General features: G+C 48.2%; 1 protein-coding gene across 1 annotated transcript; it reads left to right on the forward strand.

Annotated features, from left to right (window-relative positions):
* The first annotated feature begins 4,443 nt into the window (after nt 1-4,443).
* LOC149275516 (uncharacterized) lies at nt 4,444-21,684 on the forward strand. Its single transcript, XM_089504634.1, has 11 exons — nt 4,444-4,587; nt 4,905-5,066; nt 5,148-5,271; nt 5,398-6,542; nt 10,543-10,967; nt 13,095-13,263; nt 13,520-13,687; nt 13,769-13,892; nt 14,671-15,710; nt 20,911-20,985; nt 21,055-21,684. The coding sequence occupies exons 1-11, from the start codon at nt 4,444-4,446 to the stop codon at nt 21,682-21,684; spliced, it is 4,206 nt and encodes a 1,401-aa protein (XP_089360760.1).
* The last annotated feature ends 415 nt before the right edge of the window (nt 21,685-22,099 follow it).

Here is a 22,099-nt window from a genome sequence, read left to right on the forward strand (position 1 = left end):
GGTCCCCTGGTATGGTTTTCCGCCGGCCTTGTCTTTTTCCGGTTGGGTTGTGGTTGGGGAGCGCGTCTCCACCTCTGTCGTCTGCCATCTTCCCAACATTTGTGCCCTGTGTTTCTATTTTTCCTACCCTCCAATGCATCATTCCTGCTCCTGACTCACCAACAGAACACTTTCTCTTAAAAGATATTTATTTCTTCCTCTTTTTTTTCCCTCGTATTGTTATTTTTCACACACATTTCTTTATCTTTAACCCCTTCTGTGTCTGAATATTTTTTTTCTCTCACATATTTTTATTTTAACCTGAATATAGACACGTTCGTTATTATTAAAATTACATAATCACTAATTTCTGATGGTCGGTTTGTCAGAAATTGGATATATATTGGGGTATCCAGCTGCTGATACACTTTCCTCTAGGGGCAAATTCTTTCTGGTCATGTTAGTGTAGATGGTGCAAATGGATCCAATTTCTTAATATGTGAAGATTTTTTTTTCAGTAAAGAGGCCTATATGCCCTATTCGCAGGGTTACATGAATCAGGAGCCAATTTCAGGTAACTAACGGCAACAAGAATGATAAAGTATTGGGGGAGACAATGACATCACGTTTACAGAGATCTGAGGCCTAAACAAATGCTTCAGGAGTCTTTTTACAGCTCCCATCACACCTTATTTACAAACAGGCTCTACCGCTTTCACAGACACTGCGACACATTACCTTCTCATGTGGGCTTCAGGAGATTCCCGTTGTACTTAAATAAAACTCTCCGCCTGTCCTTTCTGTGAGCGCGGAAATCAGCTGGCCAAACGTTGTTTAGTTAGGTCAGATCACATTAACTTCTTTTTCAGCGATTATTATCCTTTATTTATTACGCGCCAACAAATTACGCAGCGCTGTACAAAAATGGGGCTGTGAGCTTACAATCAGGGCCGGCCCGACAATGGAGCCAAGTGGGGCAACCGCTCCAGGCGGCACTTTTGAAGGGGCGGCACCCACTCGGCGCCCCTCTCTCTCGGTCAGGGTGCCGGCTTGTAATGTTGAGCGCCGGAAGATGACGTCATTTCCGGCGCTCAGCATTACAAGCCGGCACCGAGACCGAGCAGGGAGACTCACCGCAGGACTGCTGAAAGGTAAGTACGGGGGGGGGGAGAGGAGGGGTAGATAATGGGGGGGCGGCAGGGAGAGGAAGGGTAGATAATGGGGGGTGGCGGCATTTTAAACCTCGCCCCAGGCGGCATTTTGTCTTGGGCCGGCCCTGCTTACAATCTATCCTTATGGTACTTTTACACAAAGTTCCTGGCAGGAGTTGTGGGTTTATGAGGGCCCCATTTATACTTGAAACAAAAGAAGGGGTGAGGAGGAGGAGGAGCTGTCTGGAGCAGTCATTAGGGGTAAGTGGTTTCGGGCTGCTAAAGAGGATAAAAACAACTGGCGGTGGGTTAGGATGAGTTACCCAATTTTACCCCTCACGCCCTGCAAGGGGCAGAACTTTACTTGTGGCACTCAGCAACATGTGACAATTATATAAGGCCTGGAAAACATGGCCGACGCAGCCTTTGCCCTTAAGAGCAACGGAACAAACTACTTGCCTCCTCCCCCTGAATCAACTATTCTCATTATTATGGAAGAAACCACGTGAGGTGAGGGGCAGGAGGAATCTGTTTGCTTCATACCCATAGATACATCGGATCATGTCACACAGGGAACGATAATCTGGTGAAGAAGATTTGTTTTTGAGACTCTCTGGTAAAATCCCTGAAGTAGAGACTTACGTGGTATTGAAAGCTAACAATCTAATGCAGTTTGGTTGGCTGATAAAGGTATTGTTTTTACCAAAAGTGCTTTTTTTTTTGGAACCCCCCCCCTGCACAGATAATAGTATATACATGAGACCAATGGGTGTGACTGTCCCAGGAAATTCTGGTCTGCTGTCAGCTATGATGAAGTGCCCTACAGGGGTGGATCTCGGAGTCAGTGAGCAGCTTCCCGAGTCCTGTGTTTGCCCCACTGCCCGGGGTAACTGGAATACCCGGGTGCGCTGATGCTGGGGTCTCTCGCAGACTTCCCGTTAAGCTGGCTCTTCAGGATCTCCCTTATCCTTTGGAGATACTCAGATGTTGCAGCCTTCCTTGCCTCCTAATCGTGGAACCCATGTGACTGTGGGGTATCGGGGTACTGGTAGCTGGCCTGTATGTCTGCTGTGTGCCCTGCTGGTAGTTCCACCCCGTCGGTCTTAAGCATCTTCCCTCTCTTTACTGCTATCCGGCCGCACTTCTCCAGTCCGAAGGACATCCTAATGAGGGGCAAAAAGACCCCCTCAACTCTTTAACTTTGTATGGGCATGGGGGGGGGGTTAGGGTTAAAGGAAAAATACCTTTGTGTGTTTTACACTTAATACCCTCATACCCAGCAACCAGGAAAGAGGGGCATCAGGCAAAGAGAAATATCAGGGGTTGAAAGAGGGGGATCGGGGGGGGGCATCAGGAGAGTAAAGAGAGACAGCAAGGGAGGAAAAGGAGCAGCAGGGAAGAAAAGAGGGGCAGCAGGGTAGAAAAAAGGAGCATCAGGGGAGGAAAAAAAACAAAGTGGCCCCTTACAAGGGAGCTGCCTGAGAATATCATACCTAGACTGTCTTCTCTGTAAGCACCACCAAAGAAAAAAAAACTGCACCATTTCTTAAATATATATTTAATATAATAAACCAATAAAAGATTTTATTAATTGATTTTGTGATCAAGTAATCAAAATAAATGTAAAAACATATTATAGATATGGACGTACCGGTATGTCTAAAAAACGCATCCCAAGTATCCCCTACGTCCCGCCCTTCTTGCAGTGGCAGGGATGTCAAACGACAGCCTGGACTCCCCCCTGACAGCAGAAGCCAGCATCGCCGTAAAAAGCCGTAAAACTGTTACATTTTTATACGGTGGTCGCGCGATCGGCCATTCCTTTCCGGGTCGCGTCACTGCTGCAAAAAGATGAAAGTGGGATCGGTGCAGGGGGATCGCGGAGATCATGTTTCTCAACCTCCTCACATACTCACATAATGAAAAACGAAACATAGGGGGAAAAAAAGGTTAGTGATTTTTTTAAAAAACCTAAAAATTAATAATTAAAAAAAAAAGTGAGCTAAGTGATGTCATTGTGACATCAGTGGCATTAATAACATGTTCAAAAGGTCCCTACAAAAAAATACAAAAAATAAAATCATTTTTTTTTTAAATATATATATACAAAAGATAATAAAAAAGAAAAAATAATGTACACCTTATAGTTTGTTCCCTAAAAGTGCTGGGAAAGTATGGAAAATCTATATAAATGAGGACACCTGAATTGATAAACTTGGAGGGGATTTTCCATCACATTACCTAATTTTGTGAGGATTCAGAGGGAAAATTTATAAAAAATTGGGTGTTTTTTTCTAATTTTCGCTAGTTTTTAGTAAATTTCTCATTCTAAATTTTCAGTTAATCATCTAACTATGGTATGAAAAGAAAGCTCTATCTCTCCTTGAAAAAACAATATATAGTTTACACGGGTACACTATTCACAGGAAAACCGACATAGCGCAAAAATGGCAAAATTGCTCCGGGACTTGAGGTACCAAAAACCCCTGGGATTGAAGGGGTTAAATAATGAATGTATTATTATTATTATCATCATCACTCCCCAGATAGGGAAGCCCCCAGAGACCCCTTTTCGCAGAGGCGCTCCTCACGCAGCGGCTCATGGGAGATGTAGTTTTACTCATTCGTTGTTAGAAACGCCTGTGCAGCAGATAGAGGCAGGAAGTGGCTGGAGTGTCTTTGTCAGGAAGTTGCTGGTGGCCATGTTGGATTAGGGCAAGCCTCCCGGACAGCTGCTGGTGATGTGTAAAAGCAGTAATGGGATTTAACTAAGACAGTCACAGATTTATGTGTCCCACAGGGCAACAGAGAAAGGGTAGTGGAGACTGGGAGCTCTCCAGTGCTTCCAGTAATGAGATGATCTGCAGCTGTAGCGGTTACTGGTCATACATGACTATAACGTCACGTGAGTTTGTTTTCCAGGTGGTCTGTCGCCAGCCCCTACCCTCCTATATGCAATGCATGTGGTGAATGATGAAACGGGTGAGAGACCTACCAGCATCACCGGCACCTAAGGGTTTTTACCCCACTCCAGGGTCTCAGGGTCAGTGGGCAGATTCTCAGGGTTTTTACCCCAGTCACGGGGTGAAAGGGCAGATTCTCAGGGTTTTTACCCGAGTCTCGGGATAAATATAAAGATTCTCAGGGTTTTCACCCCAGTTTCAGGGTAAATGGGCTAAATCAGCTAAGGGGCAGATTCTCAGGGTCACACATATCCTCTGATTTCATTTGGTCCCCGGAAGTTACTCTCAGTCCTCTCTCTGGTTATCTGAGCACTTTTTGCTTCCCTTTCTAGATTCCTTTTCTGTGAAACATGAAAAATAGCCTCAGTGGCCGGGATTACCAGACCCTATCCTCGGAGCGTCCCACTGACCCCACGATCATGAACGACGGGAATCGGGTGACTGAGAGGGTCCTGGACCTCACCCTGGAGATCATCTCTCTGCTGACCGGAGAGGTGAGGGCATTGGTGAGACTGCGCTTCATGGTATTAGTGTGAATTACCCAATTATAACGAAGGCTAAATCGGATTTTCAGAAGATAATCTCCAGTCCACTGAGGTCTCTTAATTGGACTCCAGTCTAACATTTGCATACAGGAATGTCTTGATCCCTCCAATGCATATCCATACATTTCTGTAGCGGCAGGGTCTCTATCCACATCACATCCACAGCTACTTCTCCAGTACCTCCCTTCATCTTCATGCATGAACAGGGCATAATATAGGACATGAGAAGATGACACTTTGATGTCCTTAACTTTCTCTACATGTAGGATTACATGATTGTTAAGAAGGGTGGTGATGTGTCTGACGGACCCCCCAGGACCCGGAGCCCCAGCCCGCTGCCTCCACCTCACTCGCCGACCCACGAGATGAACCGCGAGCAGAAGATCCTGGAACTGACCAACAAGATGATGTCCCTGCTGACTGGAGAGGTGAGCGCTGCTGGGAACGGGACGTTATACAGTAACACCGAGGCGTGTGTCTGGATGGTGACGGCTCATTGTGTGTCTCAGGTTCCTGTGAGGTGTGATGATGTCACCGTCTATTTCTCCATGGAGGAGTGGGAGTATTTAGAAGGACACAAGGAGCTTTACAGGGACGTGATGATGGAGACCCACCAGCCCCGCGGCTCTCCGGGTAAGAGTTGTACAACAATATCTCTCCCCTATTGTTTAGTTGTTGATTGAGTCAGTCATTTGCCACTGAATGTTGATCGCCAACGTGTTTAGTTTCGCAATCGCCTCATAATCCATCTACTTCCAGGAGAAGGGTTCATGGCAAGCACTACGTGCAGCGAATTTCCCCTTCGTGTTACGTCAGCCGATTCTGCGGAATCACACAGAGACCGTACCAAAAATAAGGGAACCCAATGCTTGCCTGCCAGAGAACCACAGAAGAAACAGACCAACTGTCTGAGGAATATGGGGCAGAATTCAGATACCTGCGAAGACACAACTCTTGCAGGCAACGCCACACCTGTACCAGGTACAGCGACAGAGTATCCAGTGACTCGTATTAAGCAGGAATCGGCTTTGTGTGAAGGAGGAGGTTTCATAGACCCCAACATATCTACATCCAGAGACAATACACAGTTACAGTATACATCAACCTTAATTAAGAATGAATCGGCCACATACGAAGAAGGAAGCCTCTCGCTAAAGATGTCTAAGATGGAGACGTGTAGTGATGCATCTTCTCATGCACCATTCCAAGCAGATCACCCAACAAAGAGCGTTCACAACTGTTCCGAGAGCTTGGAAAGTTTTACGTCGACCTCAGATCTTAGTTCTCAAGAGTCTCACAACGAAGATAAAACATTCTCGTGTCCCGACTGCGGGAAGGGTTTTACCCAAAGCGTGCACCTTCTCACGCACCAGAAGAGCCACACAGGAGAGAAGCCGTTCCCGTGTTCTGAGTGTTGGGAATGCTTTACCGACAAGTTGAGTCTTTTTAGACATCAGATCATCCACACAGGGGAGAGAGGGTTCTCGTGCTCCGAGTGCGGGAAATGTTTTACCCGTAGCTCGCGGTTGGTTAGACACCAGTTCCTTCACACCGGGGAGAAACCGTTCACGTGTTCTGACTGCGGGAAGGACTTCACCCATAAGTCAAAGTTCCTGAAACATCGGAGGATTCACACCGGAGAAAGGCCGTTCTCATGTTCTGATTGCGGGAAATGTTTCACGGATAAATCAACCCTCGACAGGCATAGGAGGATTCACACGGGGGAGAAACCATTCGCGTGTCCCGAATGCGGGAAATCTTTTATTCAGAGGTCCATACTCGTCACGCATCTGAGGATTCACTCTGGGGAGAAACCGTTCGCCTGCGCGGTATGCGGGAAACGTTTCAGCCAAAACGCCAACCTTCTTAAACATCAGCTGATTCACACGAGAGAGAAATCAACCGCCTGTCACTAATTCCGGAATGAACCCAAGAAAAAAACAATTCTGGTGATTTCCAACTTCATTTCTGTAAAGAGGGTAACATTTTTTAAAACGTAGGTGGGGCTTCCAATAGCGTCCCATGTGTTTGTTGGGGTTCCGATCCAGAGCTAAGCACAGTATTGGTGAAATGGAGACGGTCGCTTTGTCACTGGATCTATGAACCAAAAGAATCAATAAATAACATTGAATCGGGGGGGCTTCATAATGATTCTTCCAGAAACAAAATTACATGACTGCTTCTAAGCGCTGCCTGGGGGCAGATGTGCATAACTGGGGGGGGGGGGGCAGGTTGGAAAATAAAAGGAAATAAAAACAAAATATTTTTCTCAATCATAGCTTTTATTTGTAAAAAAAATACTTTACATGAATTAACATTTACAGGTAAAACTTTTTTCCTACAGGATCGTCTTATATTCAGGCTTTTTCTTTTTTTTTCCTAAATTAATATTCAGATTTTGGGGGGTCGTCTTATAATCGAGCAAATCTGGTAATTATTCTGTTTTATGTTTTTTTATTATATTACTTCTCCCTAAAAAAATGATGTATAATTTGTGTGCGTTCATATATGGAAAAGGGGAATTGTGGGTTTACAAACATATGGGGGGGGGAATGACAAAAAAAATCCACCCAGGACTGAAGGAGTTAAGGGATAAACAGTATTTCTATGTAAATGGTGGGGGGCAATAATAGGATTGCTGGTGTTGCGGTGCATGCTGGGAGCTGTATTCTTGGAAAACCCATAAATAGAAATGTGGACTACAACTCCCAGCATGCAACTGGATTTTTTTTTCTTTTCGTGAGACTCATAAACACTCGAGACATGATGCACTATTATCTCAGGAGCCATGGTGCCGGAGCCTTTTGCTCAGTGAAGCTGTGTGAGTTTCGGTGAAATGGCAGCAGAAGCCACGAACTCTGGTGTTTGCAACTCTATAGCGACAGGTTGAAAACGAAAAAAGGTTTAGGAAGAGGTTCGGAACGCAAAAAGCAGGAAGTGAGCTGTTTCCGGTTAGTGGCTTCCTGTTTCTAATGATCTCAGTTATGAAGCAGGAGCTGCAGGTCAGTGTGGGATTAGTTCATGTGTTTTGGGGCAGGACTGACAGGTCTGTGTGGATCCAAGATGTAAAATGTACCCCTTATTGCCCCGGGGGTAATGCCCTCCCCAGTAAGCAGAAAACCTCCTGTCTGTCTGCCCCCTGTCTCCGCCACACTTGGAATAAATGGGGGCTTTGGGGGGGTCAGTGTGGATCTAAAATACGCCCACTAATGCCCCAGGGGTAATATCCTCCGTAATAAGGAGCCCTAAGGCTGCAAACCTCACCTGACTTCCCCTGCCTCACGTAGACCAAGACTAAAGGGGCTATTGGGGCAGGAGCCGGTCATAGCTCGTGATGGCTACAGGTGCCCCGATTTGCGGACATAGGGATGTGGCCGGAGATCTCGAAGGTGGTGGGACAGATGGCTTCTTCAAGGTGCTGGCTGAGGGTATTAGAAGGGTAGATTGTAAGCTCCTCTGAACAGGTGAGTAGCTTGAGGAAGAAGAGCAGAAGAACCTCCGTCAAGGACATTTGACGCCATCTGCGGTTACGTCATGTGTGACATATGGTGAGCGCCGTATATATTTTACTCGTTCCAGAGCCCATCGGGTTACCGGCAGTAATGAGGGACCGCGGTCTGCTCTGTGAGAAGATCTTAAACCTCACCCTGGAGATCATCTCCCTGCTGACTGGAGAGGTGAGGGCCGCTGGGAATGTCTTGTCCCGGTCACTGTGACGTTGCTGTAGGTTTGGAGAAAGCAGGTAATGAGACCGAGAGCCCCAGAAGAACCCTTACCCTGAGCTGAATTGAGGCGGACATCTTCTCGTCTTCATCAGGCGCGGTTATGGTATTGAGATGTTTGGGTGTATAATGAGTCTGGATGGACAATCAGGGACCTCAGTGTTGAAGCCCATCACACCTGTCGGTTCCCTCTATTGTAGAATTGTAAGGTTGTCAAGAGGTCTGGTGAACCTGTTACGTGTAGCAGAAGCTCCCATGGATCAGACGGACCACCCAGGACCCGGAGCCCCAGCCCGGTGCCTCCACCTCACTCGCCGACCCACGAGAGGAACCGCGAGCAGAAGATCCTGGAACTGACCCACAAGATGATGTCCCTGCTGACTGGAGAGGTGAGCGCTGCTGGGAACGGGACGTTATACAGTAACACCGAGGCGTGTGTCTGGATGGTGACGGCTCATTGTGTGTCTCAGGTTCCTGTGAGGTGTGATGATGTCACCGTCTAGTTCTCCATAGAGGGGTGGGGAGCGGCTCATTGTGTGTGTTCCTTCCTATAGGAGGAGTTTTTGGAAGGAGACAGGGATTTCATGACCGAGACTCCACAGTCCTTTATTTTCCGGGGTAAGAAGATGATTTTTGTTTGGTGTGTTAGGCCAAAAAACTGATGACTTCATAGTCCATATTGTCTTTTTGAGAATCTTTTCATTGCGCCGTCGAAGTTGATACTTTTTTATTGGGTCAACATTACTTGAAGGACCTCAGAGGTCTCTTCTACTTTCCATCTGAAGAAAAGACCTCTGGTGTCCTGAAAGCTTAGGTGACTCTATATCTTTTTCTATGTCGACCCAGTAAAAAGAGGATCAGCTTTGACCTTAGACCCCATCTCCTTTTGGATCAATATGGCTGTAACCATCTTCCACGAAGCGTCTTCCCCAAGTGTCCTTGTCTATGTTATGTGGGGTAAACGGTCTTTCCCTATCTCTGTCTCTCTCCTTTCTCTCGCTCTCTGTCTCTCTCTTGCTCTCTGTATCTCTCTCGTTTTTCTTTCTCTCTCTCCTTTTTCTTGCTCTTTCTCTCTACTTTCTTTCTTTATCTCTCTCTCACTCTCCTCTTTCTCTCTCTCCTTTCTCTCTTGCTCATTATACATTTTTCTGCATGAGAAATAACTAAACTGATTGGTTAAGAGCGGCACTTGAAATGCAAATGTTTGTTTTTGATCAGAAAATCTTAAATGATGTCCGTCTAAAATGTTGACATTTATTTATTTCCCGTAGATGGATCAGTGGAGAGAACTACACAAGAGAGCTCTCTAACGCCCGCTCCTTCAGCAGATCGCGGGCGTGAAGCTAAATGGGGCAGCAGAACCGATCAAGGAGCAAAATCCGCGACTGCAAGTAAATCACCCCCGAGACGCATGAAATCTGTTCGAAGCACGAGACAGAACATCGCGCGGACAGAGGGCAACAAGACAGACGTTAACGTTACCGCCCCCGCGGAACGTACATGGACAGAACCTCCTCGTGTTCAGGGGGACTCGTGTGAAGAAGGGACTGTCTCGGACACAGACCTTTGTAGAGAGCATCCGTCTGTTCATGTAAAGGAAGAACCGGACACAAGTGACGAAGGTGACCTCAGCGACAGCTACGCACCCAGAGAGGAACCCGAGATAGAGCACAAAACGGTTATCGTTAAAGACGAGTCGGACTCCGGGGATGAAGAGAGCTCCTCGGAAGAACAGATCGAATATAAAACGGTTATGATTACAGAGGACTCGGGGTCATGGGGCGATGAAAAGCTCGCAGACGTGGCACCCCCCAAACGCACATCTACGCGTATCGAGAAGGGACTGGCCAAACGAGGAGGGGGCACACCTCGTGATAGGGAGGGTTCCGCCATATGCCAACGAAATCCCACCGACGCAGTCATTGATCCACCCGCCGGCCGCCCAATGACGCGACACACCTCTCGGTTTAGGGAGGAACCCGCCTCTCGTGCGCAAAATTTCACCGACATCTACGCCCCTGCCAAGCATATACAGCTACAGTACTTTGTCATGGTGGACAATCAGGAGAAGAAGAAAGCCGAAATCGGCGCTTTCGCTGCCCACCAACAAACGCACAGCGCCCCAAACGCGCTCAGCTGCTCCGACTGCCAGAAGTGCGTGAAGCACCAGGCGGCCCAGAAGGCGAAGCCTTTCTCCTGCCCTCACTGCGGGAAGGGCTTCTCGTACAAGTCCGATCTGGTGAAACACCAGCGCATTCACACCGGGGAGAAGCCCTTCTCCTGCTCGGAGTGCGGAAAGCGCTTTACCGACAAGTCCAACCTGGTGTCGCATCAGAGGCTTCACACGGGCGTCAGGCCTTTCTCGTGCTCCGAGTGCGGGAAGTGTTTCTCCCGCAGCACGCACCTCGAGAGACACCAGAGCATTCACAGCGGGGAGAAGCTCTTCCCCTGCCCGGAGTGCGAGAAAGCGTTCACCAAGAAATCGAACCTGGTCGCGCACCGGCGGACCCACACGGGAGAGAAACCATTCGCCTGCGCCGAGTGCGGGAAATGCTTCATCGAGATGTCGTCTTTAATACATCATCGGCGGGTCCACAAGAAGCGCTCGTCCTGAGCGCAAGAGAAGAAATATTTACCTATCCCGGGACAAGGCGATACGGGGGCCGCCATGACCATGGGGCACATCTTCATGGACATCCAGGGGAGGGGGACGACAAATCTCCCTTTCTGGATCCTGAGGAACATTTTATTGGGGGGGGGGGGGATACTTGATTATTGTACATGTGGAATATCTCATCAATAAATCAATGTTGTTACTTCAACCTGCATATTATACGGAAAGGATCCGGCCCCCGTCTAGTCGCCCGTTTCTCCTGCTGTAAAGACTCCAACCTTAATCAGTCGTTGGTCTCGTCTTAGATTCAAGAGCCGTATGTCTGTCCCATACATGTTTAATACCCTTCTGCTGAGAGGCTGGTCCGCTTATCTTTGTTCACTGAGAATCACAACAATGAGAGGAAAAGTTTGGATTTACACGCCGTGTGTCAGTGTATGTACATAGAGGTACGTGTTCTGTTACACGTATGCAGAGGCCAGGGTGTACACAGCCTCCGTAGAAGGCTTTTTTCTACAGCCTGGCAGAAGCCCCCGGGAGTTCTTTTGAGGAGAGGAGAGCCTCGGCATGGTCTTTCTACACCCTTCTGAGCTCTCCCGCTGCTCCACCTGCTGGCTGATCACAGTTATTGCGATCTGTATTGCACATTGTGATCGGAACAAGCAGATGAGGAGAGGGCGGAAATATAGTTCCTCCCCCTTCCAAAATTAAAGGGGAAAAATGAAATAAAGATAAAATAAAATTGAATGGGAGCCCAGTGATGTCACCATGACATCACAGCCATCAAAAGATGTAGGAGATCTTCAAATGCATCTCTAACCATATTGCAGAGAAAAATAATAGAATATTATTATATTATTATTACTCTCTCCACTCTCTACTACAACTCCCAGCATGCCGCGGGTGCCCCTCTGTAACCTTAGCAACAGATTCCTGGCCGTAGGAGACACAATTTCTCCACCGGAAGAGCCGTTTTGAGTTTGTTTCTAAACAGGTCTGTCGCTCTTTACCTCCATCAATAGGGCGGCTGCTTTATAAACGAAGAGTGCTCGGAGTTTACGGGTTTAAGCTTTGGCGTTGTCGCGATCTCTAGTGGATAGAACTATGCGCGGAAACCGCCCAACAATGAGATTGAGGTTTGAAACGCAGTGACTTCCGGTTTGATTGTGCGCAGCGGTAATCGGGAGACGGAAGCTGCAGGTCGGTGCTTTTTCGCGGTGTCGGTGTTCCGGGTGTTTTTATGATTCGGGTGGTTACTGGGATCGGTACCGGATGTACCGATATACCGTTATAATAAAAAGGATTTTAGATTTGTATTGCTGCTTCCCCTCCATTCTCTTACAAACCCCTCCAGTGAAATTCTAACCCCTACACTCCCTCTTCATCTCCTTCCCCTTCATCCATCCTCCTCCCTCTCTTTCCCCCTTCTTCTTTCCCTATTCACCCCGCCTCCTATTCTCTCCTCATCATTCTCATCTCTTACCTCCTCCTTCTCATCATCCTCATCTCTCCTGTCCTCCCTTCCCCTATTCACCCCACCTCAAATTCTCACCTCTTCACCCCTCCTCTCCCTCCCCTACTCCTCCTCTCCCTCCCCTACTCCTCCTCCTTTACCCTTCCCCCGGTCTCTCCCTCCTCCTTTCCCATATTCACCCCGTCTCCTATTCTTCCCTCTTCAACCCTATCCAATTTGGGTCAAATGCTGTCCCCCTTTATCCCCATGCGTCTCTCCATATCCTCGTCTACCCTTTTAGCTTTTTTTACACTTCTCCAACTCTCTCCCTCCCTCACCCTCATCCAACGCCTTCTCTCCCTTCACCCTGTTCAATCCCGTCACCCTCCTCCTTCTCTCTTCCTCCCATCACACTTCTCCTCCTTCCTCCCGTCACCCTTCTCCTCCTCCCTCCCCTCCCACCACCTTCCTCTCTCCCTCCCGTCACCCTCCTTCTCTCTCTCTCTCCCTCCCGTCACCCTCCTTCTCTCTCTCTCTCCATTCACCTTCTCCTCTCTCTCTCTCTCCCTCCCCTCCCATCACCTTCCTCCTCCCTATGCCAGCTGCGTGTGTCCCATTGCAGGGGGACCCCAGACCCACGTGTAATACGGGTGTCTCACCGTTTTAGGGCGACTGAGCCGACGATGCAGAGCGGAGAATTTCCCAGTAAATGCACAGAGCAGAGACCATTAATGGAGCATCTGATGGACTCTGTGAGGAGGAACATGGACAGGAACCAGGTGTCTGAAAGGATCCTGAATCTCACCCTGGAGATCATCTGCCTGCTGACCGGAGAGGTGAGGGGGGCCGGGAACTCCGCAGGAAGGTCACCGATACCTGACTGTTCCTGACTATATATCAGAGCGTTCATGATGTGCACACTGGGTACAGTAATCTCCTATATGTTCATAATTCCGCACTTGGTACTGTATCTGCCCAGTATTGTTATGACATCATACCTCACTGCGCAAGATGTCTTCTCACTTCACTGCGAAATAAAATAATTTACACAGGAGGATGTTTCCTGGTTTTAATTAATCTCCCAACAAATAGGATTATATTATTATGAAGAACCCCGGGGAGGATCGTCCGGCAGAAAAAGCTTCCAGGATCCAGAGCCCATTCCTGGCGCCTCCAGCATCCTCGCTGACAGATAAGAGGAACGATGACAACGAAACCCCGGAACCGGCCGATAAGAACGATCTCCAGGAGACGGGCGAGGTGAGCTCCGCGGGGAACGGGGCGTTATACGGTAACACCGAGGCGTGTGTCTGGATGGTGACGGCTCATTGTGTGTCTCAGGTTCCTGTAAGGTGTGATGACGTCGCCGTCTTCTTTTCCACGGAGGAGTGGGAGTATTTAGAAGGACACAAGGAGCACTATGAGGACGTCATGATGGAGACCCACCAGCCCCGCGGCTCTCTGGGTAAGAGTTTTATAACTGGCGTCCAATGGGTAGGATGGGGGTCAATCAGTGCAGGTTAATATACAGGCGGAGGCTGCGCTGCACCCACACTCACACTAACATTTAGGATGATTTTTGTACAATGAAAAGAAAGAGAGAGTCTTTGAGGGTCGGACATCTTTAGATGGCCTTCTGGGTATATTTAAGAGAAGTTCTGTTATAGGCAGATCATCGCGATAAAATTTGTCAGAAAACAAAAAAGGAAACCACTGAGGCTCTCCACAGATGCAGCTCTCATCTTGAAGGTGAGGACGGTAGCTTTAAGAGAAGAAGCGCAAACTGAGGGGAAAACTGGACGGTTCTGGAGACCCCATCCCATAGCGTTATCGAGAGCAGGGCCGCTAAAATGAGGAATGGCTAGCTGGATGAAACACAGAGATCTCAATATGTCCGGTTTGGAGCCGGGATACAGTGAGGGAATTAAACATGCATGGGATAGACATACGGCTCCTAATCTAAGACGAGACCAACGACTGATTAAGGTTTGAGTCTTTACAGCAGGAGAAGCGGGGGGAGTAGACGGGGGACGAATGTAACTTATTGATGGTCTTTATTGAACTTTGGTTGCACTCTCAGGGGCCTTTGGAATGTAAGATGTCCCATTGGGTTTCTTCTCCAAGAACGGTTGAGTTGGGCGGTTATACCGTGGAGTCTAGCGTGTAATAACTTCATGCTGCAGGCGTTGCTGTAGAACGTGTTATAGAAAATGATCTAACGTCAGCGCGTTTGGTTCCAACAGATGATGCCGCGGTGAGAAACACATCTCAAGGATTTGGCGCCGCCGTTTCTCCACCACATGATGTAACCGAAACTGAAAGCGGCTTTCAAACCCATCGAAGAACAAGACTCCAAACAAGAAATCAACAACGCTCTGCGCAGGGGAGATGCGAACAAAACGCGACGGAGGCCCCGGTCTCCTGTAAAGACGGAGACATCATGGACATCGTGGTTTACACGGCCATAGACCACACAGGGGCAGAATATTCATCGCAATATGTACCTGCGCGTAGCAAGGAACCGTCCGTCTCATCAGACTGTGACACAAGTCAGGGGAAACGGACGTATAGATGCTCTGAGTGTCCAAAATCCTTTTCTGACAATTCAGAACTTGCTAAACATCAGACGGTCCACGACGATGACCGGCTGACCTGCCCAGACTGCGGCAAACGCTTCTCCAGTAAATCACATCTGGACAGACACTACATGATCCACGCCAGAGAGAGACCGTTCGGGTGCATAGACTGCGGGAAGAGCTTCACCGATAAATACATCCTCGCTCAGCATCAGAGGGTCCACACGGGGGGGGAGGAGAACTCCATGAAGAAGTCCACGCTCGAGAGAAACCAAACGGTTCACTCGGAGAAGAAACCGTTCAGCTGCTCGGATTGCGCGAAGTGCTTTGCCGACAAATGGCAATTAATTTCGCATCGCAGGATTCACACGGGAGAGAAGCTGTTCACGTGCTCGGCGTGTGAGAAATGTTTCCACCAAAGGTCACATCTCGTTGAACATCGGAAGGTGCACAACGGCGGGAGATCGTACTCGTGTTCCGCGTGCGGGAAACTCTTCGCCTATAGCTCGCACCTCGTCACGCATATAAGGAGTCACACGGGCGAGAAGCCCTATTCGTGTTCCTACTGCGGGAAGTTGTTCTCGCACAACTCAAACCTGGTCAGGCATCGGGTGATTCACACCAGAGGGAAGCCGTTCCCGTGCTCGCAGTGCGGGAAGTGCTTTATCGAAAAGTCCTCGCTTCTCAAACACCAGAAGATCCACAAGGCCGATTAGCTGTCTCGCTGCGAGAGGAGGAAGATGTCTCAGTAGTCACAAGATGTCTCGTTCTAGGAATCGACTCGTTTCCATCAAACATCACCGGCCATCATGTGCACTTTAGTGCACGTGGTAGCTGTTCACTAGTGATCCCCTTTTCACCACCCCTCCCCCAGCTCTAACTCCAAATGCCCAGGATGGATTTGGCCAATCGCAGCTCATCAGTGCGCATGGAGTGGACACTCACTGCCAGCAAGCTTCTGTAAATAAATTGGTGCATGACCTCGAGTCTTGTGTCACTTCATGTCTCAGCATGCCCTCTTAAAGGGGGATGTCTTTAACCCCTTCCGATACGTTTTTACCGTGAGTTCCGTGTTTGATTTATACATCGTTGTCAGAAAAGATGGGGCTTTTTGTTTGAAACCATGGAAACACGAAAAATTATAATTCTGTAGTTGCCTCTTATGAACTATGACCCGATTTACATTCAGCAACATCCCCTGATTAGACCCCCCCACACACACATTTTTTATGTTCTATAGGGCCACATCCATCCCTTACATATTATTCTAAAGCAATGTGAGGGATCCCGCGTACATCGTATGAATGCCGGTGCTGTCGCAATGACATCAATAAATTCACTGCATTGTGGTTTTATTTATAATTTATCAGAAAAACTTTTTCTTTTAACTTTTTCCCTCTGTGGGAAGAAGGAGAAACGTTTCTCAATCTCTTCCCTCCGCGCTCTCCCCCTGCACTGATCACACTGTGATCAGCAAGCATGGCTCCATGGAACGTGCATCGCTCATCGCAATGCGTGCGATCATCCAGCAGGGGGAGTAATCAGAGATCTCATCTGGGTCTAGGCGGACGCGGTTGAGTCCTTTTTCAACCCCAGTGAGTTTTCTGAGGGTGTCAGCAGTGACGCCTACCGGAATGGGATGCCCGCGGCGATCGAGCGTTCTGTACGCACCGACGCACGAGACCTCTGACCTCTAACTCAAGGCTGATCAATACGGTACTGCAATCAACCGTGCAGGTCAATGGAGCCCAGCTTACTAATCACTGCCATTAGTAAAAAAATATAGTAACATTTAAACAATGCTCCAGTGATGTCAGCATGATATCATAACAGGAACCAGCCAATTCCAAGAAAATTTATTCAAAAATGGTAACAAAAGTAAACTGCTTAATTTTATCAGCAATTTTTAACATTAGCGCTAGATCTTTCCAAAAATCCTGCCATAGAAAGTGTTAAAATACCAGCATTTGAAATACCCTGGGGGGGGGGTTGGTTTTCATAAATATATGGTATGAGGGGGTAAATCGAATTGGCCAGGTTTAAAGGTGTCCCAAATAGGGCATGGGACAAAACGACCAGATTTGAAAAAATGCCCTATTACCTATTACATTTGGTATTTTCATTAGATTTAGTAGATGAGTGAAATATTTTTCAAATAAAATCAGAAAAAGTATTTTATTTTTTAGCAGATTTTCTCTATTTTTTTTTAAAGTAAATTAGATGACAAAGGGTACAAAAAAACCTGGCCTGAAGAAGTTAGTTTTATGTTTTCTGTGTGTGTTTTGGGGTCAGAATGCAGAATCTTTAAGATTTTGTATACATTAAATGAATAATAATATAAATCGTGAAGAAGCTCAGCTCATAAACTAATGATTCTCCCAGGACTGTCACTCATCTAATAACAGCCTGAGCGGTGCATGCTGGGAGGTGGAATGGCTCTCTGCACTCTCTACTACAACTCCCAGCATGCCGCGGGTGCCCCTCTGTAACCATAGCAACAGGTTCCTGGCCGCAGGGGGCACAATTCAATGGTCTTTAAGGACACAGAAGCTTTAAGCACCGAAGATACAATGTTTCTGAAATTGCGTCGCCACCGGAAGAGCCGTTTTGATTGTTTCTAACCAGGTCTATTCCTCTATACCTTCAACAAAATGGCGGCGCTTTATAAACGAAGAATGTTCTAGTGTTGTCGCAATCTCTAGTGGATAGAACTCTACACGGAAACCGCCCAAACTGAGGCTCTTTACGTCAGAGACTTCCGGCTTGGTTGGGCTCAGTGATAATCGGGAGGCGGAAGCTTCAGGTCGGTGCTTGATTCGCTGTCGGTGTCGATGTTCCGGGGTGTTATGTGATTCGGGTGGTTACTGGGATCGGTACCGGATGTACCTGCCATCATAATAAAAGGATTTGAGATTTTATGTGTCCTCCCCAAACCTCACAAAACCCTCCAATCTTAGTCAAACACTGACCCCTCCAGCCCCCTCCTCTCCCCGGCTCCTCTTCATCTCCTCCGCCTCCTCTCTTCACGCTTTACTGTTCTCCTCTAACTTTGTTCCCCCCTTTCTCTTTTCCTCCACCCTCCCTCCTTTCTCTTTTCCTCCACCCTCCCTCCTTTCTCTTTTCCTCCACCCTCCCTCCTTTCTCTTTTCCTCCACCCTCCCTCCTTTCTCTTTTCCTCCACCCTCCCTCCTTTCTCTTTTCCTCCACCCTCCCTCCTTTCTCTTTTCCTCCACCCTCCCTCCTTTCTCTTTTCCTCCACCCTCCCACCTTTCTCTTTTCCTTCACCCTCCCCCTTTCTCTTTCCCTTCACCCTGCTCTCTCTTCTCTTCACCCCCCTCCTCTCTCTTCTCTTCACCCCCCTTCTCTCTCTCTCTCTCTCTCTCCCTCTCCCTCTCCCTCTCCCTCTCTCTCTCTCTCTCTCTCTCCCTCTCTCTCCCTCCTCCTGACACTAATGTCCTCGGCTTGTATTGTTGGAGCTGGAAGTAAAGGTGGGATTGAGACAGGAAGTGACGCTGGGAGATATATAGAGTAACAATCATTATGTATAGAGTTATGTTCAGTCATTTCGTTAATGGGTTTAACCCTTTCAGTACAAGCAGCTTCGGTTATCACGGTGGCTGCCGGACCCCCCTTCGCCTGCATGTAATCTGTGGCGTAGGGGAGAAGACTCGGGTCACAGGGACACCGGGACTCTGTCTGTCTGTCTGTCTGTCTGCTACTGATACAGACTCGATAGATTTTCACCAGATACAGGGGCCTGGCCTACAGATTGTAACCCATGTCACCTGCGTTAATGCAGGGGGACACAGCCGTGCCAGCTGCGTGTGTCCCATTCCAGGGGGACCCCAGACCCACGTGTAATACGGGTGTCTCACCGTTTTAGGGCGACTCAGCCGACGATGCAGAGCGGAGAATTTCCCAGTAAATGCACAGAGCAGAGACCATTAATGGAGCATCTGATGGACTCTGTGAGGAGGAACATGGACAGGAACCAGGTGTCTGAAAGGATCCTGAATCTCACCCTGGAGATCATCTGCCTGCTGACCGGAGAGGTGAGGGGGCCGGGAACTCCGCAGGAAGGTCACCGATACCTGACTGTTCCTGACTATATATCAGAGCGTTCATGATGGGTATTTTTGGGGTCTTCTGTATGCAGATCTCTTGTTAGTACTAAAAATATAGGACAGTCATGTGATATTTTGGGTGACTTTTCCAGCCCAAACACCACACTGAGCTGATGCTTTATGGCAATGCTAATGAAGTCCGTTCCTCCATAGACTTTCATTAGTCAGAGAGTCCTGTTGGTGATTAAGACTGAGCCATTCTATTGTTCCCCACAGGCAGTATGATAAGGAGTCGGGGTGTTTAGTAGATCGGGGATCAGATAACAGAGTGAGAATCATACAAATGGCTGATATGCAGCTGTCTGAAAACTTTATATTATGGGGGGAAAACTACAACTGGGGCAAAAAAGAAAACAGAGCAAAATTTATGAAAACTTGGCGAGAAATCTCCATTAGAAACATACAGCGTGTCCAGCAGGGCCGTAGAATGTCCTCCTGACGCAGGGATTGGGTTTCAAAGACTATTCCCGTAGTTTCACGATTCCTCGCTTGTTACTGTATTTGCCCAGTATTATGACATCATACCTTTGCGCAAGTTATAAATTAATCTCTCAACAAATAGGATTATATTATTATGAAGAACCCCGGGGAGGATCGTACGGCAGAAAAAGCTTCCAGGATCCAGAGCCCATTCCTGGCGCCTCCAGCATCCTCGCTGACAGATAAGAGGAACGATGACAACGAAACCCCGGAACCGACCGATAAGAACGATCCCCAGCAGACGGGGGAGGTGAGCTCCGCGGGGGAACGGGACGTTATACGGTAACACCGAGGCGTGTGTCTGGATGGTGACGGCTCATTGTGTGTCTCAGGTTCCTGTGAGGTGTGATGACGTCGCCGTCTTCTTTTCCACGGAGGAGTGGGAGTATTTAGAAGGACACAAGGAGCACTATGAGGACGTCATGATGGAGACCCACCAGCCCCGCTGCACATTGGGTAAGAGGTTTATAACTGGCGTCCAATGGGTAGGACGGGCATTTATTCCGGTCACACAGACTGAGAGCCGTATAATATAAAAAGGTGTGGATCATCGCATCGAGGTTTTAGTAAGAAGAAAAGAAAAGGCCAGCCGCTGAGCTTCACTCAAACGCAGACGTACAGTGAGAGAATTTCTCTTGCATCCTGAGTGGTGGAACGGGTTCTTCGGCAGACCCTCTACCCTGAGAACAGGAATCGCTAGGCATCTTGTCGCCGGCTTTCGCTATGAGGACGGCAGCGATGTCCAGCTAGACCCCTTGGTTCCTGTTATAGAGACCAAGAACGGATTAAGATCTGAGTCTTTGCAGCAGGAGCTGGGGTCTTATCTCCTGCATGTAAATTCTATTGAACTTTGGTTGCACTCTCAGGGGCCTTTGGAATGTAAGATGTCCCATTGGGTTTCTTCTCCAGGAACGGTTGAGTTGGACGGTTATACCGTGGAGTCTAGCGTGTAATAACTTCATGCTGCATGCGTTGCTGTAGAACGTGTTATAGAAAATGACCCATCGCTTTTTTGTCGAAACTGACATCGGCGCGTTTGGTTCCAACAGATGATGCCGCGGGGAGAAACACATCCGAAAGCGGCTTTCAAACCAGGCGAAGAACAAAATGTCCCAAAAGAGATCAACAACGCTCTGCGCAGGGGAGATCTGAACAAAACGCGACGGAGGCCCCGGTCTCCTGTAAAGACGGAGACATCATGGACATCGTGGTTTACACGGCCATAGACCACACAGGGGCAGAATATTCATCGCAATATGTACCTGCGCGTAGCAAGGAACCGTCCGTCTCGTCAGACTGCCAGGGGAAACGGACGTATAGATGCTCTGAGTGTCCCAAATCCTTTACTGACCATTCAGAACTTGCTAAACATCAGACGGTCCACGACGATGACCGGCTGACCTGCCCAGACTGCGGCAAACAGTTCTTAAGTAAATCCAATTTAGAGAGACATTACATGATCCACACCGGAGAGAGACCGTTCGAGTGCGTAGACTGCGGGAAGAGCTTCACCGATAAATCAAACCTCGCTCAGCATCAGAGGGTCCACACGGGGGAGAAGCCCTTCTCTTGCTCTCATTGCCAGAAGAGCTTCACCAACAAATCAAAGCTTGTGAGACATGAGATGGTTCACACGGGGGTGAAGCCGTTCACCTGTTCGGATTGCGGGAAGAGTTTTACCGACAATTGGAAGCTCGTCTCCCATCAGAAGGTCCACACGGGAGAGAAGCCGTTCACGTGTCCGGATTGCGGGAAAAGCTTCCACCAAAAGTCACATCTCGTCGAGCACCAGAAGGTTCACGATGTAGAAAAATCGTACTCGTGCTCCGAGTGCGGGAAGCGCTTCACCTATAGCTCGCACCTCGAGAAACACAGGAGGCGACACACCGGCGAGAAGCCGTATTCCTGCTCCTACTGCGGGAGGTTTTTCACTCAAAAATCAAATCTACTCCGGCATCACATAGTTCACACGAGAGAGAAGCCGTTCCCGTGCTCGCTGTGCGGGAAGTGTTTCACTCAAAAGGCAACGCTTCTCAAGCACCAGAAGATCCACCAAGCCAACGAGCTGCTGCTGTGAATGAGGGAAATCTTTTATTATAATTCCCGTATTAGACAAAATAAAACAATAAGCAGAGGATGCCAGAGGAGGAGTAAAAAAGTATATCGACAATCTAGTTCTAATTAGTCTTCTAGGGTATTAATTCACCTAGTCCAGATATTTGCATCTGGACGGGACTTGATAAGTCAAAGTAGACCAGTCTAAAGGGGCTTTTTGTCTTCCGGTTTCTAGCTATGACTACGTTAGCCCCAACAAAGAAGTGGGAAGACCGCTAGAGTTTATTCTTTGGAATATCTGACCTATTTAGATGCTGTCTCAGATTTCTTTTTCTACCATAGCTGTCCAAGCCTTTGGAGGCCAGAAATGACCAAATGCCACCAAGGTCTGACTTCTGCACAGCCCCACCAGACGCGTGGAATGAGCCCACCTCTTT

This window comes from Sceloporus occidentalis, unplaced genomic scaffold (assembly GCF_023333645.1).
Source record: "Sceloporus occidentalis isolate IW3139 unplaced genomic scaffold, rSceOcc1.0.p SCAF_282, whole genome shotgun sequence".
Lineage (NCBI taxonomy): Eukaryota > Metazoa > Chordata > Lepidosauria > Squamata > Phrynosomatidae > Sceloporus > Sceloporus occidentalis.

What these genes read in the sequence shown, in the direction of transcription:
- LOC149275516 (XM_089504634.1), top strand. Translation starts at nt 4,444, where the DNA reads ATGAAAAATAGCCTCAGTGGCCGGGATTACCAGACCCTATCCTCGGAG. An exon ending in CCAGCCCCGCGGCTCTCCGG is followed by an intron (nt 5,272 to 5,397) that starts GTAAGAGTTGTA and finishes ATCTACTTCCAG; the next exon opens with GAGAAGGGTTCATGGCAAGC. An exon ending in TCTGCCTGCTGACCGGAGAG is followed by an intron (nt 13,264 to 13,519) that starts GTGAGGGGGGCC and finishes CCCAACAAATAG; the next exon opens with GATTATATTATTATGAAGAA.